Here is a 27470-nt window from a genome sequence, read left to right as displayed (position 1 = left end):
TGCATGGACTTAAGTGGAGTTGCTTTTTTATGCTTTCCGTTCATTTCAATGGGATATTCAGGACGGACTCTGCCCCAAAATCGCCATGCCACGTGGAAAATAAGCAAATCCTGCTTCCTTTTAAAATGAATGAATTTATTTTTTATTTTTTGGGGAGTTTATTTTTTAGGCAGAAATCAGCACCAAAAAAAACTCTGTGTGAACTGCCCCAAAGATTTCATCCTTTGAAGCACGCAGGTTGAGGTTTGGAGCAAATCCGCATCAAAATCCCTAACGCATGTGGAAAGTGATTGCAGATTTGTTGCAGAAACGCAGCAAAAACCGCACAGAAAATCCGCATATACTATACCGCCATATGCAGGTCCCTTACAGTAGATTCACATGAGAGATTTTGTCGACACCGCCGCCGCGGTTTCTGCTGTGGGTTTTCATTTTGTATTGTGCTGACCCCTCTCGGTTTAGCTCCAGGCTGCGGTTTTGAGGGGGGTCAGTGCCGCCCATTCTTGGCGGTCTGGAAAACCGCGCAACAGAAATCCTCGGCCGCAGGAGCTACAGTGCAGAAAACAATGGGAGGAGGTTTCAGCGCAGATTTGTCCCGGTTCTCAGCACTGAATCTGCGCCTTTAGGGTACCTGCACACGGGTGCTGGTTTAGAGAGGGTTCACATGACGTTTTATGCCTCCATTTGGAAGAAAAAGGATACAAAAAACGTAGCACACTACGTTCTTCTATCCTGCAGAGTCTAGTAAAATAAAAAACGTATACTTTTTTTAAAATAATGGGACTCTATGGTGATGGAGGCCACTGTATGGCATCAGTCTGAGGCATCTGTTTAACGGATACGTTTTTTGTATATGTTAAACGGATGGGAAAACCGTGATGTGAACCCAGCCTTACAAGCAGAAATTCCACACAGATCTCCGCGCAGATTTCCGCACGTTTCCGCATCAATATCTGCAGGCGTAACTTACGGATTCTGTTGCGGATCTGCCCCATTGTATTGCAACGGGTGAAATCCGCAAAAAGAATTGACACGGCAGGTCAATATCTGCACGGAAAAAAAAAACCAAAGTGTCCACTGTAATACGCTGTGGTTTTTCCACACGAGAATCCGCACGGAAAAACTATGCGTAATCCACAAGGTAAAAAAAATGCCAGAAAACAGCAGTGTTCACACAGCTGTTTAGAAAAATCCACTAAGGCCTCATGCACACGACCGTTTTTCGGGTCCGCATCCGAGCCGCAGTTTTTGCGGCTCGGGTGCGACCCTTTCGCTTCATTGGGGCCGCAAAAGATGCGGACAGCACTCCGTGTGTTGTCCGCATCCGTTGCGAGTCCCTGCAAAAAAAATATAGCATGTCCTATTCTTGTCCGTTTTGCGGACAAGAATAGGCATGTCTACAATGGGCCGCCCGTTCCGTGGTCCGCAAAAAACAGCACAGTTGTGTGCACGAGGCCTTAAAGCCATAAAAACCCCATGCCATATGGAATGAAAAATACAAGCGTTTTTATTTTTTGTGGTGGTAAAATGCCAGAGACCCAAAAAATTATATTAAAACTAAATTAATGAAAACGTCAGTAGCAAAAAAGCGAGCTTTTCCCATAGATATTTTAAAAGAAAATCTGCCAAAAATGCCACAAAATCAACAAACCTTCAAGAAAACGCCAGTAAAAACCTACATGTCTGAACTCCTGACAGCCCAGCAATATGAGCTCACATTCTCATGGTTTTCCACACCAAGAACGCAGATATAATTCTTATATATTTTTTATTATTTTATGCCCTATTATTACATATTTTGTATGATTTGGTGCCCCAGCGTCTGGACTGAGCCCGGAGATGGCACGGTGACAGACAGTAGCCGGGAGCTGAGGAGAGATAATGGCGGGCGGGGCGCCTCCTGCTAATAGGAGAGGCCGGGGCTGCGGGGAGTGACTGAGGGGCTGACGTCTGTGCCCAGAACGTGGGAGACTGGCAGCAGCAGCAGCAATACAGCTCAGCAGCCGGAGCCTGTGCCACAAAGGACGCTCTCCAGCATGGCATCCAAGTGCCCGAAGTGTGACAAGACCGTGTACTTCGGTAAGGCGCCATTTCTGTCTTCTTGCGCTGTGTGCACCTGGCATGCCACCTGCTAGTGGCACATAGGAGGGGGGATTTCTCAGGGTAGCTGGGTGTGACACTGCCATAGTGCCAGGCTGGCACAGCTGATGCCACTGTCAGTCTCTTTTACCTCAGACCATGAGGTAAATAAGCCTCATGCCTCCCTCACAGGTTGGTACCTCAGGCAGGATGCAGCGCCTGGCATCCGTCTCCATGGCAGTCCTGATAACTTGGCAGTGTACACGATGTGCATTTATAAGGGGCGACTGTGAAAGAATAAAATGACCCAACGTCACGTCGGAGGGTGTGGACGCCGGGGCGCCATTATTCTATTTCATGAGGTTTACAAAGGGTTAATTTTATAAATTCATTTTTTTTGTTTTTCGTTCTGCTCGTAAAACATCCCCGCGCTGTGGTAATGACGGTCTGGCGGCAGTCTGCAGGTAGCGGGCGCTTTTATGGGAGTCGTGAAGTTGTGGCGGGCATGTCCTGGCAGCTGGGTGTGACTGGGAGATTATGTGCGGCACCCAAGCCACGCCGGCATCATGGGGGTTATCCAGAAACAGGCGCGACCAGTACCGTATATATGTGGACCACGGGAGCCAATGGAATGCTATGGATGTGAGCGAGTAGGCACTCACACTGCTGAGTAGCCACTCATCACGGAGTAGGCGCTCAGACCACGGAGTAGACGCTCACATAGGAGATTGCACCGTGGAGTAGGCACTCACACTGCAGAATAGGAGATTGCACCCCGGGGTAGGCGCTCACACCACAGAGTAGCCACTCATCACAGAGTAGACGCTCAGACCGCGGAGTAGACGCTCACATAGGAGATTGCACCATGGAGTAGGGACTCACACCACGGAATAGGCTGTCACAGCATGGGGTAGGCGCTCACACTGCAGCAGAGTAGGCACTCACTTCATGGAATAGGCTCTCACAGCATGGAGTAGGCGCTCACACTGCAGAATAGGAGATTGCACCCCGGAGTAGGCGTTCACACCACAGAGTAGGCGCTCACACCACAGAGTAGGGACTCACACCACGGAATAGGCTGTCACAGCATGGAGTAGGCGCTCACACTGCAGCAGAGTAGGCACTCACTTCATGGAATAGGCTCTCACAGCATGGAGTAGGCGCTCACACTGCAGAATAGGAGATTGCACCCCGGAGTAGGCGTTCACACCACAGAGTAGGCGCTCACACCACAGAGTAGGGACTCACACCACGGAATAGGCTGTCACAGCATGGAGTAGGCGCTCACACTGCAGCAGAGTAGGCACTCACTTCATGGAATAGGCTCTCACAGCATGGAGTAGGCGCTCACACTGCAGAATAGGAGATTGCACCCCGGAGTAGGCGTTCACACCACAGAGTAGGGACTCACACCACGGAATAGGCTGTCACAGCATGGAGTAGGCGCTCACACTGCAGAATAGGAGATTGCACCCCGGAGTAGGCGTTCACACCACAGAGTAGGCGCTCACACCACAGAGTAGGGACTCACACCACGGAATAGGCTGTCACAGCATGGAGTAGGCGCTCACACTGCAGCAGAGTAGGCACTCACTTCATGGAATAGGTGCTCACACCGCGAAGTAGGCGTTCACACTGCGGAGTGGGGGCTCACACTGCGGAGAAGACGCTCACGCTGTGAAATAGAATAGGTGCTCACACTTTGAAGTAGGAGCTCACACCATGGAGTAGGCACTTACGCCGCAGAGTAGACACTTACACTGCAGAATATGTCCGCACGGAGTAGGTGCTAACACTGCGGATTTGGCGCTCACACCGTGGAGTAGGCACTTACACCGCAGAGTAGACACTCACACTGCAGAATATGTCCGCACGGAGTAGGTCCTCACACTGCGGATTTGGCGCTCACACCATGGAGTAGGCACTTACGCCGCAGAGTAGACACTTACACTGCAGAATATGTCCGCACGGAGTAGGTGCTAACACTGCGGATTTGGCGCTCACACCGTGGAGTAGGCACTTACACCGCAGAGTAGACACTCACACTGCAGAATATGCGCTCACGTTATGGAGTAGACACTGACGCTACGAAATAAAATGGGTACACCGCAGAGCAGGCGCTCACTCCCGGCATTATTTCTCTATGTAACAGACCAGTCCTTGTTGGCAGCTCGTAGGGACTGCAGCTGGCGCAGCTCATGTGCCAGTTTAGTGCCAGACGTGTGTTTTGGCGCCGTACGTTCCCTTGGATGCTTGCTCCCAATGCATACTACCAATCCATAGGGCGATGTGTGACATAAAGCCCAAGCACAGTAGGCTCACCCTGCGCAGTTGTGCCACTTGTCGCCGTCCCCTAAAGGGCGCCATAGGCTACACAGCAGTGACGTTTATGTAAGGGGGCTGCACTTCCGCACCGAAATCCACAGGTTTGTCCCGGATATCAGCCCTTGCATTGGAAAGAATGAAATCTGAAAATCCTCACGGCAGGTCAATGTCTGCACCGTGTACAGGAGATCTCTTCTACGTGGATCATTCTGCCGAATTGCTGCACACATATCACCTTACAGGCACTCGTCTCTTAATGAGGTGTCTGATTATTTATCCTTGTCCCCTTTTTAAAATCTCGTCCACTTTGCCGCTACTGTAAATGCTGCAGGTCTTCCACAGTCCACAGTGCACAGTTTGTATGCTACATGCGGCCGCACCCTAAAACTATGCTGTGGAGAGGAATACATTGGGGGGATCTGACAAGAGTGAAGCCCCGCCCACTATCGCCCCCTGCTGGTTATCCTCCTGGTCCACCTTCTCCTGCATTCAGTGGTGGACTCAGGGTTGTCCTCACATGAGGCAGATTTGGTTGCAGAAAATTTACGAGACTGAAAATCATTTCCATTTATCTGAACGAAGCTGAGAGAAGTCCATGTGCTTCCCGCCAAACAACCCCCGATGAATGGGACTGACTTCAGGTGCGGAAATTATCAGCAACTACATCTGCTGTGTGTGAGAGTGCGCCAACCTCTACTCCCAGTGCTGATGTAGTGAATCACTGCGGATCTCCTTCCTTCCTTTCCTCCCTCCTTTCCTTCTCTTCTGTCCTCCCTCCCTCCCTTCCTCTGTCCCTCGCTCCCTTCCTCCTCCCTCCCTCCTGTCCTTCCTTCCCTCCCTTCTTTCCTTCCTCCCTGCCTTCCTTACCCTCGGTCCTTCCTTCCTCCCTCCCTTCTTTCCTTCATTCCTTCCTTACTTTCTTCCTTCCCCTTCTGTCCTTCCTTCCCTCATTTCCTCCCTCCTTTCCTTCCTTCAGCCCTTCCTCCCTCCTTTCTGTCCTTCTTCCCTCCCTCCCTTCCTTCCTTCCCTCACTTCTTTCCTTCCTTCCTTCCCATTCTGTCCGTTCTTCCCTCATTTTCTCCCTCCCTCCGTCATCCCTACCTCCCCTCCTTTCTTCCTTCCTCCCTTCCTTCTGCCCTTCTTTCCTACCTCCTCCCTTCCTTCCCTCCCTTCTTTCCTTCCTTCCTCCATTTCCTCCCTTCTGTCCTTTCTTTCTCCCTCCCTTCCCTCCCTTTTTTCCTTCATCCTTCCTTCCTTCTTTCCTTTCTTCCTTCCCCTTCTGTCGTTCCGTTCCTTCCTTTATCCCTCCCTTCCTCCCTTCTGTCCTTTCCTTCCTTCATCCTTCCCTTCTGTCCTCCTTCCCTTCCTTCTTTCCTTTTTTCCTTCCCCGTCTGTCCTTCCTTTCCTTTCTTCCTTCCCTCATTCCTCCCTTCTTCTTTCCTTCCTTCATCCTTTCCTTCCTCCCTTCTGTCCTTCCTTCCTCCCTCTCTTCCTTCTTTCCTTTCTTCCTTCCTCTTCTGTCCTTCCTTTCCCTCATTTCCTCCCTCCCTTCCTTCCCTTCTTCTAAATTCCTACATGTATATAGCTATATCTCTCTGTAGACAGTGTAGAAGGGGGCATTACATACCATATGTATATCTATGGCTATATGTAAGGATCTATTTTCTATGCAGAGGAGGAAGGGGTTAACAGGAGCTAATGGCAGTGCATCCTGGGAGATGCGGGTACTTGATGAGCTGCCGCCCACCTACAGAAAGGGAAGAAAGTCCTCCAGATAAGTGAGTAGATAACCCCTTAAAGCCCTCACATTAGGATGGGGGCGCCTTGATGTCACTGGTTTACATGATTCCTGCGTGATGTCACTGTAGCATTAATATTACCATCATTATTACTATCTTCTTGTTAAAGGGATAGTCTCCTGTCCACTCCCAGTCTGCAAATCCCTGTCCCTTGGTTGTGTACCAGTTATGTGCAGTGTAATTCTCCACCGCCCCCTGAGACATAATTACAATACTCCTTGAGGTCAGTCCTCTGCTCCTTGGGAGGAGGATGTATAGGACGTAGTCATTTCCTAATGGGTTTTGCTCCGTTCTGCCAGATAACCGGAGAGGAGTGATCTGCTGTAATGGGAATCGCAAGGTTTTCTTCCACCAGAGCCCTTCATCGGAGGAACCAGAGATCTCCTTATACACGTCTGTGATGAGGGTAGGAGTCCGGGCAGTAAAGCCTCATCCACTCATCAGTGTTCTGGCACGGTCCGTGTTTTCAGCACAGATGCACGCTCTATTTTGTCTGTGTTCACGGATCCATCACGTCCATTATAGTCTATGGGTCCGTGAAAAACCACGGATGCAACACGCGTTGCATCCGTGTGTCACGGATCATTAGGAAGAGATTGAAAATTATTTTTTAGCTGTTCAGTGTCAATGAAACACGGACAACAGAAAAACGGACACACAACACGGATCCTTCACGGATGCATTACTGACCACCTGCTCACAGATTTGCGCATGGACACGGACGTGTGCATGAGCCTTAACGGGCCAGTCTGCTCCAGGGGCCCCTGAGAAATCCTGCTGTAAACAAGAATTTGATTTATGTCTGTATTTAGTCCAAGTAATCTGACGGGTGTAAAGGGTGTTTGTGTGATAAAGACTAAGGCTACTTTCACACCAGCGTTTTTACTGGATCCGGCGGGGTTCAGAAAAAACGCTTCCATTACTGATAATAAAACCGTCTGCGTCCATCATGAACGGATCCGGTTGTATTATCTGAAATATAGGAAAGACGGATCCGTCATGAACTCCATGGAAAGTCAATGGGGGATGGATCCGTTTTCTATTGTGTCACAGAAAATCCGTTTTCTCTGACACTATTTTAGAAGTTTTTCTCCGCATCCCAGGATGGAAAGCAAACCGCAGCATGCTGCAGTCTGCTCTCCGGTATGAGAACGGAATGCATTTTGGTGCACTCCGTTCTATTCAGTGTTGTCCCCATTGACAATGAATGGGGAGAAAACTGAAGCGTTTTTTTTTCCGGTATTGAGCCCCTATGACGGATCTCAATACCGGAAAACTAAAACGCTAGTGTGAAAGTAACCATAAGACAGGACCGGAGGGGACGGCTGCTGGCCACTCCGTTTCCAGCACTCTGATCCCTGCTAGGCCTGCCGTTCATCTCTACATGACCGCTGCAGCCAGTCACTGTCCTCGGTGGTTGCAAAAGCGTGAATGACCAGTGATTGGCTGCAGCGGTCACGTGTTGCTGACATGAGCATGCTACCCAGAACCCAGCCGCTATGCTAGGTAAGTGATCATATATTCCTTATTGCATGGGCACCCCAAGCGTTGTCCAGTGTCCTCCTGCAGCCGGACAACCCCTTTCATCCTCAGCTGTTTCACGGATGGAGACGTCTACTGAACAGAGCACGGCTTATGATGGAAAACATAGAACCTGCGCCCGTACAAGTACAAACTAACCCCGGAGGGGCCAGTAAAAGAGGGTACAATCAGTCCTTTCTTTTTTTTGTAATACCTACTTTTGTTTTTGTGGTTTGGCCATAAATTTATGTGGCTGCCAAATATTACATTATAGTGAATGGAATTTAGAGATTTTGTGTTCACACCAACATCATGCCCTGTGCCTGCTCCTCCTCCTACATGTGCAGGGATATAACCTATTAGGACCGCGGAGACCATCTGTAAACCTGCAGGTTCCGTATATTGCACTGGTGCAGGGCCTGAGGAGGGAGGTGGGGAATAGACAACCCCTCAATCTTGCCCCTCACACCCTGCACAAGGCATAATCCAGTTTTGGCACAAATTCCTTTAGTGTTCCCCAGAGACTCCCAGTCAATGCAAAGTACAACTCCCCAGAGAAATGTCAATTTCTTTTTTATGACATCCATTCTGAACATCATATTCATCAATGTATTTACACCAATACAGTGCTTGCCTGCAGCCACCACTAGGGGGAGCTCAGTCCACAGGAATGTATACTGTTACTATTGATATCAGTGGAAGCTGTAAATATATATATTTTTTGCACTGAGCTCCCCCTAGTGGTGGCTGCTGGAACAGGATAAGCAGTTCAGCTCTGGGCCCCACAGTAGTCATGTGATCTGCCTCCATGATAGGTACACCACAGCACCTTCAGCTCTCATCGCCCCTGAGTGTAAGGTGTATATATAGATCCCATATACCTTCTATGGATCTCCACCCGCTCAGATGAAAGCTGAAGGGGCAGAGCGCTCAGAGCAGCCTTCTTGTCTTAGAGGTTTAGGGGCCCTTCTTTATTATAGGGCCTTATAAATACAAGATTGACAGGGGAGCTCTTAAAGCACTGTCATAAAACTTTCCACAGGTCATAAAGACATTTAAGAGGTCCTGTACCGTAAGACCCCCACCGGTGACTGGAGGGGAGGCATTGTCATGTACACTTTCACTGCCCTCCGTAAGCATTGCTAACATTTTGCTTGGGCAGCCATAAATCTCTAAAAGTCATGAGGTAGAATTTATTAAGACTGGCATTTCACACGGTAATTAAAAATGCGCTGGAATTTATTGCACCCAGAGGCACTGGTCGCTTTATGAATTTGGCCCATCTTCTGACAGTCCATGCGCCAGAAAATCAAATCTATGCCATCTATAAGCTGGTATGTATTTACTCTATGGTTTACGCCAGTTTATAGCGTAATTTGTAGTTAGTCTGTTGGGTTGTGAGAGGCCATGCCCCTCCTGTTAAGTATCACCCCCTGCAGTTTTTATGTGCTGCCTTCAATAAAACCCATCCATGGTGCTTGGAAGACCCCTACGTTTATTTTATTTTTCACGGATATAATTTAACAAGTTGTGTTACCCGGAAACAGCGGTCTGTCTGCGGCTCTGGCAGGGCCACAATCCTAGGTAATGCCTCAAGGCCTGTTTAGAGGGTCACACATCATCTTATAGGCTAGCTGCATTCCATCTGAGGGAACAACAGGCTCATCTGTCTACAGCAGTCCCATAGAAATGAATGAAGTGGTGGACTGACATGGGCACTGCCACATTCAGAGAGGGGACTCTGTACACCTGTAAAAACAGTAGCGATCTTTGAGGACCACAAGATGGTGACCTCAAGCCAGTCCCGTTTTCTGTGGAGAGCAGCGTGTCGGAAGCTTCAGCAGTGAGAAAAAACGATTATCCCGCCATGACCACCCCGATCATTTTACAGTGCTCCAGATCAGGCGGATGTGCCATCACTGATCCTTATCTACGTAGCGGTGCCTCTATGGCTTCTGACAATCCTATGGCTTAGCTGCAGGGTGTCACTAGTGTCCTTTTTTGGGGGGGGTACCCCCCCCCCCCCCAAAATCCTCCTGACTTTGGCCTCTCACCCAGTTAAGCCAGTACACCCTGATCCGCAGTAATGAGGGGCAATCACCCCAAAACCACTGTCTGCAGATGAGATGCTGGCTTATTTAATATCCGAGTCATGTCTCATTAGTTAAAGACACTGACTTATAGGATAGCTGCCTTACATCTGGTGGCATCACAGGCAGAGCTTTCTTACTAGTGTCCTTTGTCGGGGCTTGGTCGGTGATAATACCACAGCTTAATCCAGAATAACCAACATGGAATAATGAAGGATTTGTAATTCCCCCACTAAGGAGGAATTCTCCTGTCTTCATCTGCGGGTTAGTGACACATACGTGGGATGAGATAGAAATACGGGCATCTCGGAGTTGTCTCTTATCTCAGGAATTCCAACTATGAACTTCAACATTAGAAGAGCTCATTCCATAGGAGAGTGCGGACATCCAGGCTGATGGAGGACACACCACCAGAATACACTTCGCACAATGGCCACCTTCCAGGGGTTTCTCATATGGTCTTTGCCTCTGATATCTGAGTTACAATCAATGCTAATTTGTAGTGGATTCTCCTTATTAAATGACTTCTCCCTCTATAGAGCTGGAATTCCTATTCCCATTATACACTCACCTAAAGAATTATTAGGAACACCTGTTCTATTTCTCATTAATGCGATTATCTAGTCAACCAATCACATGGCAGTTGCTTCAATGCATGTAGGGTTGTGGTCCTGGTCAAGACAATCTCCTGAACTCCAAACTGAATGTCAGAATGGGAAAGAAATATGATTTAAGCAATTTTGAGCGTGGCATGGTTGTTGGTGCCAGACGGGCCGGTCTGAGTATTTCACAATCTGCTCAGTTACTGGGATTTTCACGCACAACCATTTCTAGGGTTTACAAAGAATGGTGTGAAAAGGGAAAAACATCCAGTATGCGGCAGTCCTGTGGGCGAAAATGCCTTGTGGATGCTAGAGGTCAGAGGAGAATGGGCCGACTGATTCAAGCTGATAGAAGAGCAACGTTGACTGAAATAACCACTCGTTACAACCGAGGTCTGCAGCAAAGCATTTGTGAAGCCACAACACGCACAACCTTGAGGCGGATGGGCTACAACAGCAGAAGACCCCACCGGGTACCACTCATCTCCACTACAAATAGGAAAAAGAGGATACAATTTGCACGAGCTCACCAAAATTGGACTGTTGAAGACTGGAAAAATGTTGCCTGGTCTGATGAGTCTCGATTTCTGTTGAGACATTCAAATGGTAGAGTCCGAATTTGGCGTAAATAGAATGAGAACATGTATCCATCATGCCTTGTTACCACTGTGCAGGCTGGTGGTGGTGGTGTAATGGTGTGGGAGATGTTTTCTGGGCACACTTTAGGCCCCTTAGTGCCAATTGGCCATCGTTTAAATGCCACGGGCTACCTGAGCATTGTTTCTGACCATGTCCATCCCTTCATGACCACCATGTACCCATCCTCTGATGGCTACTTCCAGCAGGATAATGCACCATGTCACAAAGATCGAATGATTTCAAATTGGTTTCTTGAACATGACAATGAGTTCACTGTACTAAAATGGCCCCCACAGTCACCAGATCTCAACCCAATAGAGCATCTTTGGGATGTGGTGGAACGGGAGCTTCGTGCCCTGGATGTGCATCCCTCAAATCTCCATCAACTGCAAGATGCTATCCTATCAATATGGGCCAACATCTCTAAAGAATGCTATCAGCACCTTGTTGAATCAATGCCACGTAGAATTAAGGCAGTTCTGAAGGCAAAAGGGCGTCCAACACCGTATTAGTATGGTGTTCCTAATAATTCTTTAGGTGAGTGTATGTTCTAGTATATCGCTGTGGTTGGTAAAGAACCAGTCCCAAGGCTGAAGGTATCGAGTTTCATTCGGCTTTTTCCTTGCACACTGCTTCTCCCATCGATCCGCTATGTAAGGAACTGCAGCCCTGCTGTATTCAGGTGCATGGAGGGGTATTGCAGTTCCCTTCATAGCTCCGTTATGCAGGGAAAACTGTAGCGAAGCCCAGACCCTGTTCATTGTGAGCTTCAAGGAAGGTCCTGCTAGGTAGACCTCCACCGATCAGGAAGTGGTGGCCTATTATAGCTGTATGCCATCTCTATATGTCTTCTAAAACCACGTTAATGAAGGTGTTGGACTGACAGTGATCACTCTTTATGGCGGGGGATTGTAGGATCTTCATGTTTAACCTTGACTTCAATGCTAATATTTGTCACCATCTGACCGACAGACTATTTGGCTTTTGGTGCAGTGATTGCAAACTACACAAGAGCCTTGCGTTCACATGCTAAGTACACATGCGGGCTGCAGTGTAACGACCTATGTTACAGGGAATGCAGTCTGTTTGCTGGAATGTTTACATTGCTGTAGTGCTTACTTTACCTACACGCTATACACCGTTAGCTTGTCCGGATTAAAAATACGGCTCTGTCCTCCGGCTCCAGCTGGGCGCACACGTGGAGATTAGGGAGCTGCATGGACAGATGTTTAGGGGGTGGAGGACCATGTTCTGCTTTTCCTTGTGAGCATATGACTCCCTGTTTCTGCTGTGAGAACCAGTCGCCACAGAATGCAGTGCAGCAGGAGAAGTTGAACAGATGTTGATATAGTAGGGAGAGATTTAGTAAAAAGTGTTTTTTATTCATATATGGCCTCATGCACACGTATTTTTTAGCGGTCCGCAAAAAGGGGTTCCGTTGTTCCGTGATCCGTGTCCGTTTTTGTTTCCGTGTGTTTTCCTTTATTTTTGGAGGATCTCCAGACATGAAGGAAAGTTCAAAAAAAGTCAAGTTTGCCATGCAAATGATAGGGAAAAAAACGGACACGGATGACAATCTGGTGTGCCTCCGTGTTTTTTCATGGACCCATTGACCTGAATGGATCCGCGAACCGTTGTCTGTGAAAAAAATAGGACAGGTCATATTTTTTTCACGGACTGGAAACACGGATCACGGACGCGGATGACAAACGGTGCATTAGCCGGGTTTTCCACAGACCCATTGAAAGTCAATGGGTCCGCAGAAAATCACGGAAAACGGAACAACGGACACGGGACATAACAACGGTAGTGTGCATGAGGCCTAAACCTTAGCTTTTTTTATATTTTTAGGATTCATGTTGTTGGTACCTCTCAGTATGCTCCCTGATTGATGGGGTAGGGAGGGATAACATGTATAGAAGTCCATGTTACCCCTTCCCCTGGAGTCATCCACAGTTACACAGGAGGATCTATACCTCCCATCTACCTGCAGTCTGTCAGCACCCCCCCTACTGTCTCCCCTCTTCCCCTCCATGCTGGCTGAGACCATGGCTGGCTGAAGGAGGAGGGTGCAACCACCCGTTGTATCTCAGTCTGTACAGCAGCTAGAGATATTACTGAAAAGATTCATTACCTGGTTATTAAAGGCTCAATCTCTGGCTATATTGCAGTTTGCACCACAATCCTAGTCTTGTTTCAAAGATTAGCCTTAAAGGTGCATTCCGGTAAAGTACCGTTACTCAATTTTAGAAAAACTGCATTAACCACTTCACATCCGGGCCATTTATCCCCTTCCTGACCGGGCCTAATTTAGCAAATCTGACATGTGTCACTTTATGTCGTAATAACTTTGGAACGCCTTTACTTATCCAAGCCTGTTTTCTCATGACACATTGTACGTCATGTTAATGGTAAATTTGAGTCAATATGTTTTACCTTTATTTATTTAAAAAAATCCAAAAGTTAATGAAAATATGAAAAAATTCGCTGTTTTCTAGATTTAAATCTCTCTGCTTTTAAGACAGATAGTGATGCCTCATAAAATATTAATTAATTAACATTCCCCATATGTCTACTTTATGTTGGCATCTTTTAATGTAATTTTATTATTTTTGCACGTTAGTTAAATTTTTAGGAAAATTTCCAGTCAACTTTTTTAAGGACCTGTTCAGTTCAGTCACTTTGTGGGGCTTACATTATAGAACCAACCAATAAATGACCCCATTTTAGAAACTATACTCCTCCAACTATTTAAAACTGGTTTTAGAAATGTTGTTAACCCTTTAGGTATTCCATAGGAATTAAATCAAAATAGAGGTGACATTTCAAAATTTCACATTTTTTGCAAATTTTCCATTTTAATGAAAAAAATTCTGGAACGCAAGGGTTAACAGCAAAACAAACCTCAATATTTATTACTCTGATTCTGCAGTTTGCAGAAACACCCCATCTGTGGTCGTATACCGCTGTTTAGGCACACAACAGGGAATAGAAGGCAAGGAGCGCCATATGGTTTTTGGAGGGCAGATTTTGCTGAAATGGTCTTTGGGCACCATGTTACATTAGAAGAGACCCTGAAGTGAACCCCCAAAAAGTGACCACATTTTGTAAACTACACCACCCAAGGAATTTTTAAGGGGTGTAGCAAGCACTTCACCCAACAGGTGTTTCATAGAATCTTTAAAGGGGTTCTGCACTTTCATTTAACTGATGATCTATCCTCTGGATAGATCATCAGCTTCTGATCGGCGGGGGTCCGACACCCAGGACCCCCGCCGATCAGCTGTTTGAGAAGGCAGCGGCGCTCCAGCAGCGCCGCGGCCTTCTCACTGCTTACCGCTGGGCCGCCCGCCCACTGACGTGGAGCGGCATCTGGATTTTCTAACATGGAATTTTCTGTCAGAGCGATAACTTTTTTTTATTTTTGAATGAGCTACTTGAGGGCTTATTTTGTGCAGGACAAAATGGGGTACATTTGGCTTTCTGGATGTTTTTTATCACATTTTTTGGGAGGTGAAATCACAAAAAAAACTGTTTGGTGTCATTTTTCTATTTTCTTAAACCGTTTACTTGATGGGGTAGATCATGTGATATCTTTATAGATCTGGTCATTACGGACGCAGCGATACCAAATATGTCTAGTTTTTTTATTTTTATGTTTTACACAATAAAAACATTTTTAGTAAAAAAAATCATGTTTTTGTGTTTACATTTTCTTAGAGCCATATTATTATTATTATTTTCTGGCTATGGTCATGTGTGAGGGCTTGTTTTTTGCGGGACGAGGTGAAGTTATTATTGCTATGATTTTGGGATACATACGACTTTTTGATTGATTAACATTATAATAATGTTTTTTGGGAGGTGAGTAATGTGTCGCATATCAGGGTAGCGGGCTCCTTTGGCCCCTGACCAGCTGTAAAAACCAGCATCGGTCTATTATGTATCTGAACTGGAAATTGCATCTTAGCTTTACATCTGCAGCTGCCTTAAAATAGCCGTGCTGACAGTTGCTGCAAGATGATGTCTGTGGTTTTTGGCACTGGTTTGTGAAGCTGCTATGAAACTACTGTACGACTGAGATAAATATAAAACCCCACAAAAAAATGTTAAATTCTATTCTCAAAGCACATACAGCCCGGCTACATTTTTTTCTTTTTGTGACCATGACAAATATTTTCTCAGGAAAAAAGAGCATTTTTTTCTTTGTGACCCTCAGGACTCCATCAAATATGATAGTAATGATTGTTTATGGCAACAGTCAGTGAGGGAGAATGTCCATGTGACCTCTCCCCCTGGGGTCATCTACAGATATACAGGGGCAGGAGGATCTATATCTTCTCCTCCTTTCCCTGCAGCCTGTCTGCATGTCCTCCTCCATGCTGACTGAGATTACGGCTGGCTGAAGTCGGATGTGGGCTGTTTGAACCTGATATATCTCAGGCTGTATAGCAGCTAGAGATTTTACCTGCACAACTGTGATCCTGGTCTTGTTTCAAATAGTAGCTTTAAAACAAGACTAGGATGGCGACTGTAGCTTAATTCTAGTCTAAGAAAGATCTCAAACAGGGTTTGTTCAAAACAGTGATGTCCTCCTCTGCTGGACGAAGCCTGTTTGGGCTGATGAGTTTTACGTAAGAGTCCGCTTCAGTATAGCTCCGGTACTCCTTCTATACTGTGCTCATTACAGATGGAGATCTCCAAAAATGTGCAGCCCTCATCCCATGGGATTCATGACATTTACTGAACACGTTGAATCGGATCCTATTTTTACATTTCTGGATGAGAACATATTTCCTGTTTTCTTTTTATAGCGGCCTTGACTCTGTCTTGAAGACACAAATTGTGAAGATCAAGGTTTAGCATTGCAATAACTGGAAACAAATCACTTTATAGGGGATGTCTAGTGGGGACAGTCCCTTCCCACATGATGGACACCCTGAAGAGGAAATGATCACAATCCACCATTTCTTGAAGGGAAAGCCAATGCTCATGGCGCTCATTGTAATGTAAGGACAACCCTAAGGGTACGGCCACATGTTCAGCTTTCCTGATGCAGTTTTTGAAACCAAAATCAGGAATGGATCACAAAATGGATTTTGTTTTTTAAATGAATTCCTGGTTTTGGCTTCAAAAACTCATCAGAATCAGAAAACCTGGATGTGTGACCGTTCCCTTAACCCCCAAGAGGGAGAACTGCTCTTCCCTGTGGCTCTGAACCCAGACATAACCGCTTCTTCCGTCATTCATCAGGAATGAGTGGAGCATCAGGGTTTTTCTTTACCTACAGTGATGTACCGGGTCTCTGGATGGGAATGCTAGGTGGAGACTTCAGCCTAGCAGTGAGCCCGTGATGTCATGGGCACTAATGGGCAGTCTTAAGCTCTGCTCTAGTCTGTAAAACAAGCTAGGGCAGTGCTATAGACTACAATTTTAGTCACAAGTCGCAAGTCCGTTTTCTAACTGGCTGAATGTCTAGCTGCACAGCTGGTTGTACGCCATGTTCAGCAGTTGGGTGGGACAGGAATGTACCGGGACCATCCCAGGGTTGTGAATCAGGCATGTAAACAGGCGTAAATGTAATTGTATCTGGGCAGCAGATCCCTGTTCACACGGCACGATTTGCTGCCCAGAAATGATGATTGAGGAGGGGTCCACACCAAAGATCATTTCACCTGATGAACAAGAGTTTTTCATGTTCATTGGGCCATCTGTGGTTCTTAGGATCATTCATTGCCAATAATCTGCCCGACAGTTGTGCAGAGTAAATGCGCCTTACGTTTCCTCCATCTGTAGGATTAGTAAATTTGTGGCCTCTGTATGCAGTGATCTCCGAACTCTGGAGGAAGAGGATCTGAGAGCAGAAATTGTCCATCACACTACACACAACATTGCGGGCAGCAGATGAGATGGGGCAGCACAGCTTTACGCACTGCTGTCCATATTGTGGTATGCTACTTAAACGGTCAGTATGTCTGGATAAATAACGTAGGGTTATGTTTGAGGCACAGTTTGCAAGGTTTTACACACAAGAGACTATAAACCTGCGGAGAGGGAAATGTATTACTTTTCCAATGCAGTAACAGCCGCCACCGTTTAATCACATGGGGGGGGGGGGCTATTGATCCTCATAAAGACTAATGCAAGTAGGCAATTAGGCCGGCATCTACATGAATGATTTACATGGCATCCAAGGGGTTCCAATAGGGAATGGAAGGGGGGGTGCAAGAGCAGTCAATTAAATTTCTAATATCATTTGACCTATAAAGGTTAGAAAACGTACCTGTGGCTTCCCGTGATGTCAGACACACAGGATGAGGGAGTCTGCTGTGAAGGTTATGGAGACCTCTGCTGAATGTTTACTCAGGAGGAAGACGATAGATGGGCAGAGAGGATCCGCACCACTGAGGAGGAAGACGATAGATAGATGGGCAGAGAGGATCCGCACCACTGAGGAGGAAGACAATAGATGGATGGGCAGAGAGGATCCGCACCACTGAGGAGGAAGACGATAGATAGATGGATGGGCAGAGAGGATCCGCACCACTGAGGAGGAAGACGATAGATAGATGGATGGGCAGAGAGGATCCGCACCACTGAGGAGGAAGACGATAGATAGATAGATAGATGGGCAGAGAGGATCCGCACCACTGAGGAGGAAGACAATAGATAGATAGATGGGCAGAGAGGATCCGCACCACTGAGGAGGAAGACAATAGATGGATGGGCAGAGAGGATCCGCACCACTGAGGAGGAAGACGATAGATAGATAGATGGGCAGAGAGGATCCGCACCACTGAGGAGGAAGACAATAGATGGATGGGCAGAGAGGATCCGCACCACTGAGGAGGAAGACGATAGATAGATGGGCAGAGAGGATCCGCACCACTGAGGAGGAAGACGATAGATGGATGGGCAGAGAGGATCCGCACCACTGAGGTGGAAGACGATAGATAGATGGGCAGAGAGGATCCGCACCACTGAGGAGGAAGACGATAGATGGATGGGCAGAGAGGATCCGCACCACTAAGGAGGAAGAAGATAGATAGATGGGCAGAGAGGATCCGCACCACTGAGGAGGAAGACGATAGATAGATAGATGGGCAGAGAGGATCCGCACCACTGAGGAGGAAGACAATAGATGGGTGGGCAGAGAGGATCCGCACCACTGAGGAGGAAGACGATAGATAGATGGGTGGGCAGAGAGGATCCGCACCACTGAGGAGGAAGACGATAGATAGATAGATGGGCAGAGAGGATGTTGTCCGACTTTTTTTTCTTGGACTGGTACTACTGGGACTGCTCTGCATATGCTGCTGTCAGGGCTTGGATCTCTAATCCCACATACTCCCTAGTGGTGCTCTGTGTCTTTAAAGAATCCATATACAATGTGTAGTAGAGCATTACACGGCACTCAGCTGGGGGTAAAAATCTTCTTGCTTTATTGCTTTCTGTGGGTTACCTGAACATGAACATCTAGGCGATGGCCGTTTCATGCATACCTGAACCTCGTCTGGCCAGGTATGCACGAATCGGCCGTCGCCTAGATGTTTATGTCCATTTTCAGGTAACCTGCAGAAAGCAATAAAGCAAGAAAAGTTTTACTCCCAGGTGAGTGCCGTGTTATGCTCTACTACACATCTACCTATGGGACAATACACCTTACCTGCTTTCCACCTCTCCTTTGGCTCCTGGGCTTTATTCATTTGTCCTCCAGTCTACATCTGTATGGACAGGGTCACATGTGTCAATGCAGCCTCATTGGTGACGTGTCCCCAAGGGGAATGTGGCCCAGCAGTGATATGCCACTTGGGGACACGTCACCACTGAGGCCAGTTATTGGCTGCAGCCGCACACATGACACTGTCTGTGTGGAAGTGATGTCCATGTATATACCACACAGCTTTACCTGCTGTCCAGAAGAGACGGGCACAGAATTATGAGAGGGATGGTGGGGTCCACGCAGAAGACGGGCAGGAGTATATGATCTGCTCCGTGTAGCTGTGGCGTGGCTACACAGGATATAAACCTGTAAAGTAATTCCAGAACTACATCCAGTTCCATTAATAACCAGAGACCCTTTATAATGCAAGGAAGCCGGCGTCTGAAAACCTCCAGTACACAGAGCGCGGAGGAAAGTCAGATTGTTTAATCTTCCCCACCGCTATCTATACATCAGTACAATGGGGTATTGTGATTAGCAGCGCCTTTTTCCTGAAATGGAGCCTAATGGTGGCAGAAGAAGTGTTTATTTCCTGGACGCCTCAGCTGGCTCCATTCTTTTTCAGTTAATCTCTCGAATTTCTGTTTCCTCCCTTTTTGCTGCAGAAAAAAATAGAAATAACAAAAACAGAAAAGCCAAATTAACTGGTTGTAATTATTGCTTTTCCGCTGAAGCATTATGGGCTAAATGAGCATATATGTGTATATATACAGTACAGACCAAAAGTTTGGACACACCTTCTCATTCAAAGAGTTTTCTTTATTTTCAAGACTATGAAAATTGTAGATTCACACTGAAGGCATCAAAACTATGAATTAACACATGTAGAATTATATACTTATCAAAAAAGTGTGAAACAACTGAAAATATCTCATATTCTAGGTTCTTCAAAGTAGCCATCTTTTGCTTTGATTACTGCTTTGCACACTCTTGGCATTCTCTTGATGAGCTTCAAGAGGTAGTCACCTGAAATGGTTTTCACTTCACAGGTGTGCCCTGTCAGGTTTAATAAGTGGGATTTCTTGCCTTATAAATGGGGTTGGGACCATCAGTTGCGTTGTGGAGAAGTCAGGTGGATACACAGCTGATAGTCCTACTGAATAGACTGTTAGAATTTGTATTATGGCAAGAAAAAAGCAGCTAAGTAAAGAAAAACGAGTGGCCATCATTACTTTAAGAAATGAAGGTCAGTCAGTCTGAAAAATTGGGAAAACTTTGAAAGTGTCCCCAAGTGCAGTCACAAAAACCATCAAGCGCTACAAAGAAACTGGCTCACATGCGGACCGCCCCAGGAAAGGAAGACCAAGAGTCACCTCTGCTGCGGAGGATAAGTTCATCCGAGTCACCAGCCTCAGAAATCGCAGGTTAACAGCAGCTCAGATTAGAGACCAGGTCAATGCCACACAGAGTTCTAGCAGCAGACACATCTCTAGAACAACTGTTAAGAGGAGACTGTGTGAATCAGGCCTTCATGGTAGAATTACTGCTAGGAAACCACTGCTAAGGACAGGCAACAAGCAGAAGAGACTTGTTTGGGCTAAAGAACACAAGGAATGGACATTAGACCAGTGGAAATCTGTGCTTTGGTCTGATGAGTCCAAATTTGAGATCTTTGGTTCCAACCACCTTGTCTTTGTGCGACGCAGAAAAGGTGAACGGATGGACTCTACATGCCTGGTTCCCACCGTGAAGCATGGAGGAGGAGGAGGTGTGATGGTGTGGGGGTGCTTTGCTGGTGACACTATTGGGGATTTATTCAAAATTGAAGGCATACTGAACCAGCATGGCTACCACAGCATCTTGCAGCGGCATGCTATTCCATCCGGTTTGCGTTTAGTTGGACCATCATTTATTTTTCAACAGGACAATGACCCCAAACACACCTCCAGGCTGTGTAAGGGCTATTTGACCATGAAGGAGAGTGATGGGGTGCTGCGCCAGATGACCTGGCCTCCACAGTCACCGGACCTGAACCCAATCGAGATGGTTTGGGGTGAGCTGGACCGCAGAGTGAAGGCAAAAGGGCCAACAAGTGCTAAGCATCTCTGGGAACTCCTTCAAGACTGTTGGAAGACCATTTCAGGTGACGACCTCTTGAAGCTCATCAAGAGAATGCCAAGAGTGTGCAAAGCAGTAATCAAAGCAAAAGCTGGCTACTTTGAAGAACCTAGAATATGACATATTTTCAGTTGTTTCACACTTTTTTGTTATGTATATAATTCCACATGTGTTAATTCATAGTTTTGATGCCTTCAGTGGGAATCTACAATTTTCCTAGTCATGAAAATAAAGAAAACTCTTTGAATGAGAAGGTGTGTCCAAACTTTTGGTCTGTACTGTATATATATCTCTTCAGAAAATAATCGCGTAAAATGATGTTAATTAATACATGTCATTTTTATCATTTTATATTCTTATTTTAGATTTTGTTTTAATTATACAATGGTGTCATATTTTTTCTGTTGCATTCCATTTTTCAAATACACATCTGCAAGGCTTGAAAATCGGACCTTCCCGCTGATCGTGCTGTCCCCGTCAGCCATTGATCCTGGTGCTTCAGGGGTTCATTGTCCAGGATTGGAGCTCTCTCAGATCCTGGCCATTAGTCCAGGAGGGCAGCATTCGACAGCCACCCCCTTCCCCTTTGTGCCTGCACCATCACCCTGACTTACATGTATGTTGGAACTGATGATGTACATGTGCTGAAGTTTGCAAAGATGGCCACGGTGTCTGGCATGTTGTGACATTACTACTATATGTGTTTGTACAGAGAGGAGAGGGGGCCACTTTGTAGAATCAAAATGCAGTCTTTCCTCTCATTGTGAAGCTTTCGGCTTTTCTTTTCGATACTGGATTTTCTTTGAAGCCATTGTACAGTTTGTGCGAGGAAATGACAAAGTGTGGACACAGATCACTGATTGAAGATCAGTGTCATTCGTTTGAATGGGGCGTGCAGAAATGCTTGTGCTTCCCGCAAAACAAAGCCGTTCAGATGAATGGAAATGTCTGCGTCTCATCCAGTTAACCACTACCTTTCTGTGTACTGATGGGTGTAAGAACCCCAAACAGCGTCTGCAGATGGTAGTATGGTTATGAGCTATTTTGCGTACATTTGCCTCAAAGATAAGTTGCTGTAAATCTCTGTCTCTTCAATGAGCAGCAGTACCCCCATGAAAGCTTAAAAAGATAAGATGGAACCAAAGTAGGTGGTCACTATCCTCCAGGCCCTCTACAGCATGCTCCTGTGACAGGTACACCACTGGGATTTGGTGTTGGATTAAAGAAGTGTTTATATCAATCCAATATGTTAACTCATTGGTGACATCCAATACGCCTTTTTATGGTGGCCCAGTCTAAGGTCTCCTGTGCAGCAGAGCGTGGGCTCGGCTTTCACATGAGAGCCAGGAACCTGCTTCAATGACCTGGAACAGCAGAAGTGCCGATAAACCCCTTAGATGCTGCGGTCAATTGCCGAGGCATCTCACTGGTTTAGAGGGAGAGTACTCCCTCTGTCTCTCATCGGCATCCTGTGAATTAGATTGCTGGGTGCCGATGTCTTCCCATGGCAGCCTGAGGCCTAATGAAGTCCCCAGGCCTGCCTGCAGTGTATTCCCATCAGGCTGCGCTTCTCTCTCAGTATAGCACTGACAGTATAATACATTGTACTGCATTAGCAGTACAATGTATTATAGAAGCAATCAAAAGATCCCAAAACGGTGCCATTAAAAAGTACAGTACAACAAAAGCCCTCAAACGGATCCATTGATGGAAAAATAAAAAAGTTCCAGCTCTTGGAAGGCGACGATGAAAAAATGAAAAAAATAGCTTCGTCACTAATTCCCAAAACAGGCTGGTCACTAAGGGTTTAAAGGGTACCTAAACCTTTGTTGGAAAAAAGGAAGGTTCATTAGTTGTTCTCAGAGCGCTCTGCCCCCTCATCGGCTCTGGTCAGCTTTTGGAGCATTTGGAGTACAGATCCCATATGTTTTCCATAGATCAATTCTCCACATGTCCAAAAAGCCGAGCTTAGCTGATGAAAGATGAAGAGGCGACTTCTGCTCCTTAGTTTTTTCTACAAAGGTTTTCTTACCCTTTAAATGCCTCACATGTTATTTCTTTGGGTTTATATGTCAGGACTGTCCGGTCTACTGAGATGTTGCTGTGGTGAAGCTGAAATGATCTTTTCTACATTTAGTTGTCCACACATCAGCTTGTCTTATGTAAGACCTTCTTGCCCCATTACTGGAGCCTTCTACATCCCCCAGTAATAGACTTGACAGTGTCTTCCCCTCTGAAATATTATGAGCGCCTGTTTTGCTGAGGCGTTAGGAGGCTGAAGAATAGATTTCTGAAGGTCATACCTCAGGTAGAACCCATGAATCATATCTAATGTAATAGCTGGTTATCAGTTTAGCTGAAGCTTCTTCCAAATAGGGACCTCACGGCAGACTGCTGGGTGTGGGTGTGGGATTTGGAGAACCGCTCTTAATTACATTCCAGAAAATTAATGCAGCGTGAATTTCTTTCATTCAAAAACAGTTGCACATTAACCAGAATAACAATGTGTTACTACATCTGCTCGCATTGTAACATTTTCTTTATTTTTTTCTTCATTGATTGCATAAATGATAATGTGATATAAGTCCCATAACCATTTTTATACTAAATTGTGCAGATTTCATAAGTTGAGGTTATGGCCATGTCAGAAGTCACTGTTTCCGAGGACAAATATAGATGACTGGGATAGTGTCATATCAAGAAGCTGGAAGGACTGGAAGCAGTAAGTGGCGAGTAGTAGTAATGGAGGTTCCTGTTAAGCTATGACACGTGAACTGTCACGTCTAGCTGAGCTGTGTGTGCGCTGAAGTTTGTATTCCTAAATGGTTGCTAACATTTCAACTAACGTTGCATAAATTAATAATACAGGTGAAGGTAAGAAACTTAGTAATGCATCTTATGAAAGAAAAATGCTTCTTTCTCCCTCACCCCCCGGAACTGGAATTCTTTGCTAAATCTGTTTTGAGGGACTAGACAGACTCACTGAAAGATCAGATTACATGCTGCCATAAAAGTCTATGGAGAGAGGAGGCTAAATCTATAGTATAAGTGAATATGAGAAACTTTGTAATGTATCTTATCAGTGAAAAATGCTTCATTCGCCTCCCCACTCCATCCTGAAGTAACATTCTGTGCTAAATCTGTCTTAAGAGACTAGACAGACTGTCAGCTCACTGAAGGATCAGATTACATGCTACCCTTAGAAGTCTATAGAGATGGGATTGGGGAGGAGGAATGAGCTGCTAGAGGGAAAAAGAAGCATTTTTCTCATAAAAGTTATATTACAAAGTTTCTTATAGTCACCTGTACAGTTGATTTCTGTAAAGTTTGTTGAAAGGTTAGTAACCATTTAACCATCATAATTATTTTAGATGCTGTCAGTCGATTCCTTCAGAGCAGATGCCGAGTTGTATAGTTTGACTCTGATAAGAAATATACTTTTATATTCCTACTAATGGTGGAAGCTGAAGTGGCCCGTGGTCACAGTTTTTACCTTATTTTCATCATCACCAATAGGAGACATATAAAGGAAAGTCATGTTAAGCAGTGAAAACTGCACCAAAAGTGCACTGTGTGAACAAGATCTAAAATGTCGATATAATGAGAACCTAAATCTTACTGAGAATTGTTAGATCCACCCAAAAAATATAAATTTCAGTTGAGATTGGAGATTTTAGATACCTCCTTCCCCAGTAAGGTCTGTACACACTGTTCAGTTGTGGTTGGAAATTTTACATATCTCTTTCACCAATAAGGCTCCATTCAGACGTCCGTAGTGTTTTACGGTCTGCAAATTGCGAACTGCCAAACACTGACGCCGCACATCGCCGGCACCCCAATAGAGAATGCCTATTCTTGTCTGCAGCTGCGGACAAGAATAGGACATGTTCTATTTTTTCCCCGAGCTGCGGACCGGAAATGCGGATGCACTGTGTGCTGTCCGCATCTTTTCCGTCCCTATTGGAAATGAATGGGTCCGCACCCGTTCTGCAAAATTGCAGATCGGATGCGGACCCATTCTACGGACGTGTGAATAGACCATAAGGGTTGCGCTCACTCGAGGTGATGGTCTACAAAAGTGAAAGGCGTTTTCTTTGGTGGCCTTATTGTATAACTAAAAGCTGCAATGAAGAGTGGTGTTAGGATTGAGAACCTGCACCCCAATTCTGGCTGGTCAAAGGAATGACAGGTGATAAGTGTCTGATTGGCGGGGGTCTGGTTGCTGGGACCCCCTACAACCATGGGAATGGGGCTCCCATGTTCCTCCATGTTCCTCCACCCAAAGTCTGCAGGACTCTCTGGCAGTCCCTTAGTGTCTGAGTGGAGCGGCAGTGCACATCCTCGACCAATGCTCCAACCAAACGGAGGACATAGAAGCCCCTGATGATCTGTGTGGATCCAAGTGGTTGATCCCCATCTTATCAGATACTTAGCACCTCCAGCAATCATTATAATGCTTTAGTCCACTTTTTGATCTGAAAAGTGGGCTTAGTAGAGCATAAAGGATGCACGGTCATAAGTAGTGCAGCAGGTATCAGAGCTGGGAACGTTCAGTCTGGAGGCTCCATTGTGTGAAGTCATCCCTTGCAGACTGTTTCCTTCATGGGAGAAAATAACAAGGTCATTCACTGTTCGGCTGGATGCAGAGCAATGTGCTTATCTATCAGTAACCAGGTCCTATCAGATGAAGTAAAGCCCCAAAGAAACTGCCCTTTCACAACTGTCTACTGCTTTCTACTTATATTAGCTAGAATCGTCTCATTGCCTGTACGCCATCAAACTAGAAAAATCACCCGACCTATAAAGTAATGAGGATGTGTCACCCACGCTCCAGGGCAGTGGAGCACAGTCTTTTCTGGTCTGAGGGCCACATTGCCAGACCTGAACCAATAAACAAGGTCTACAATAAAACCTAGAGCTGTGTTACCACCTGTGATATTAGGGCCACATCAAAAGGGCTGGTGTCGTTTACCACAATGAAGATTAGGGTTGTCATGATACCAGAATTTGGACCTCGATTCCAATACCAAGTTCCGTATCTCCATTCTGGATACCAAAACTATACTTTACTAAACTGACTTACTAATAATGTGTGTCTCTTGGTGTTATTAATTTTGAACCTCGATCAAACCTCATGTACCCAAACATTAACCTCATGCCGCCCATTATGTGAGGAGGTACTTGATGGGGTCACCTATTACTTTACTACCTGCATGTGCCTCACATTAATGAGTGACCTCCATCATTTCTCTCACATAATGGCAACACTGGGGTTAATGAGAGTCATATAAATCTCAATCTCGCAGAGGGGGAGTCTTCTTTCATCATGCTGTGGTACGGACCACGGCACAATCAAATGGGTTAACAGCCGGGATCGGAGCTTCCTCTGACTCTAGATGTGAAGCAGGAGCCTGTGCTAAGAACCAAGGCCGGGCAGAAGAGCGCTCCAGCAGCCCTTAACCCCCATCAACTGCAGCAATGCCAAAAGACCTAGCTGCAAACTGAGCACCTGCACAGAAGACAGTAGGCGGATGATATCGGGTTAATGGTAATACAGTATGGCATGAGCTTTATACACTAGTTAATGGGTGGCTGCAATTTTGTGGCTGGCACTGTCAAGTAGCTCCTGTTCTACAAAACCATGACAATACTAGTGCCATGGTTTTGTACAACAGTAGCCACCTATTAACTAGTGCCAGCCATTTATCATTGTAGTTCCAGGCCCTGTTTTCCTCACCTTCTCTTAGGTCCCCCCCAGGTCTCTGCTTTATCCTGACTTCCTTCTCTCTCTCTCTATATAACTGCTGCCTCTCTGCTCTTCACTGCCCCATGGGCTTTCCGTGCGTCTCTCATGCTTCGTCTATTGGTATAGCTTGTATAGCAATGCGTTATAGCCTATCGCTGTAACAGTGACAGGAAGTCTATTAGATACCGCCTGTGGCACAGCCTAATAGGCATACACTAACGCCTAGCACACTTCTGACAAAAAGTTTAATTTTGTCATTTTCCTTACAAACTAACTTGTGTGGGACAATTCAATAAATCACCCAGGCCTAGTTGCGAGCCACACAGGACAGCATTGCATGCCAAAGGTTGTGCCCCCATGCCCTAAGGGCTTTTCATGGGAAGAAACGGGTATTGTTGTACTAAAATCAAGGGTATGTCGAGGGCAACCCAACCCATATGTCTTCTACTTGGACGATGTTCGGTACTAGACTATCTGTCACAGTGTTGGAGGAGGGGAGGAACACCAGAATGACAACAGAAGGAAAATGACCAGGAACTAGGCCTCAAGACTAGGGAAATGGAATTGGTGACCACCTACGGAAACTCTGAACCTAGCCCTGATTCCTGTCAGTATGAATAGATCCTGAAGGTGGGAATATTCATACTCCAGAAACCTAGGCCCTAGTAACCCTGAAAGTGACAGGGTCTGAGACTACTGCTTCCTTCCCAGATGAACGAACCAGTGTCTTCCTGAGGCCTAGTAAACAACGAGCAAATAAGAGCAACAAAATACCAAGAGAAGTACACTTATCTTCCATAGAAAATGGATGAGCAGGAACTCAGATGAGGACCACACTCCAGCTCTTCCAACTCCAGGCAGAGAATATCAACCGCATGATATGAAGTA

General features: G+C 46.0%; 1 protein-coding gene across 1 annotated transcript in view; it reads left to right on the top strand.

The window, feature by feature from the left end:
- Positions 1-1949: 1949 nt before the first annotated feature.
- CRIP2 (cysteine rich protein 2) overlaps positions 1950-27470 on the top strand; it is a 61889-nt gene continuing 36368 nt past the window's right edge. Inside the window, exon 1 of the mRNA XM_044271769.1 lies at positions 1950-2079. Coding sequence (XP_044127704.1) covers positions 2037-2079 — 43 coding nt within the window. The 5' untranslated portion in view covers positions 1950-2036. The remainder of the gene's footprint in view (positions 2080-27470) is intronic.

This window comes from Bufo gargarizans, chromosome 11, assembly GCF_014858855.1.
Source record: "Bufo gargarizans isolate SCDJY-AF-19 chromosome 11, ASM1485885v1, whole genome shotgun sequence".
Taxonomy (NCBI): Eukaryota; Metazoa; Chordata; class Amphibia; order Anura; family Bufonidae; genus Bufo; species Bufo gargarizans.
Note: the sequence above shows the minus strand (reverse complement) of the source record. Positions and strands in the feature narration are given on the sequence as shown.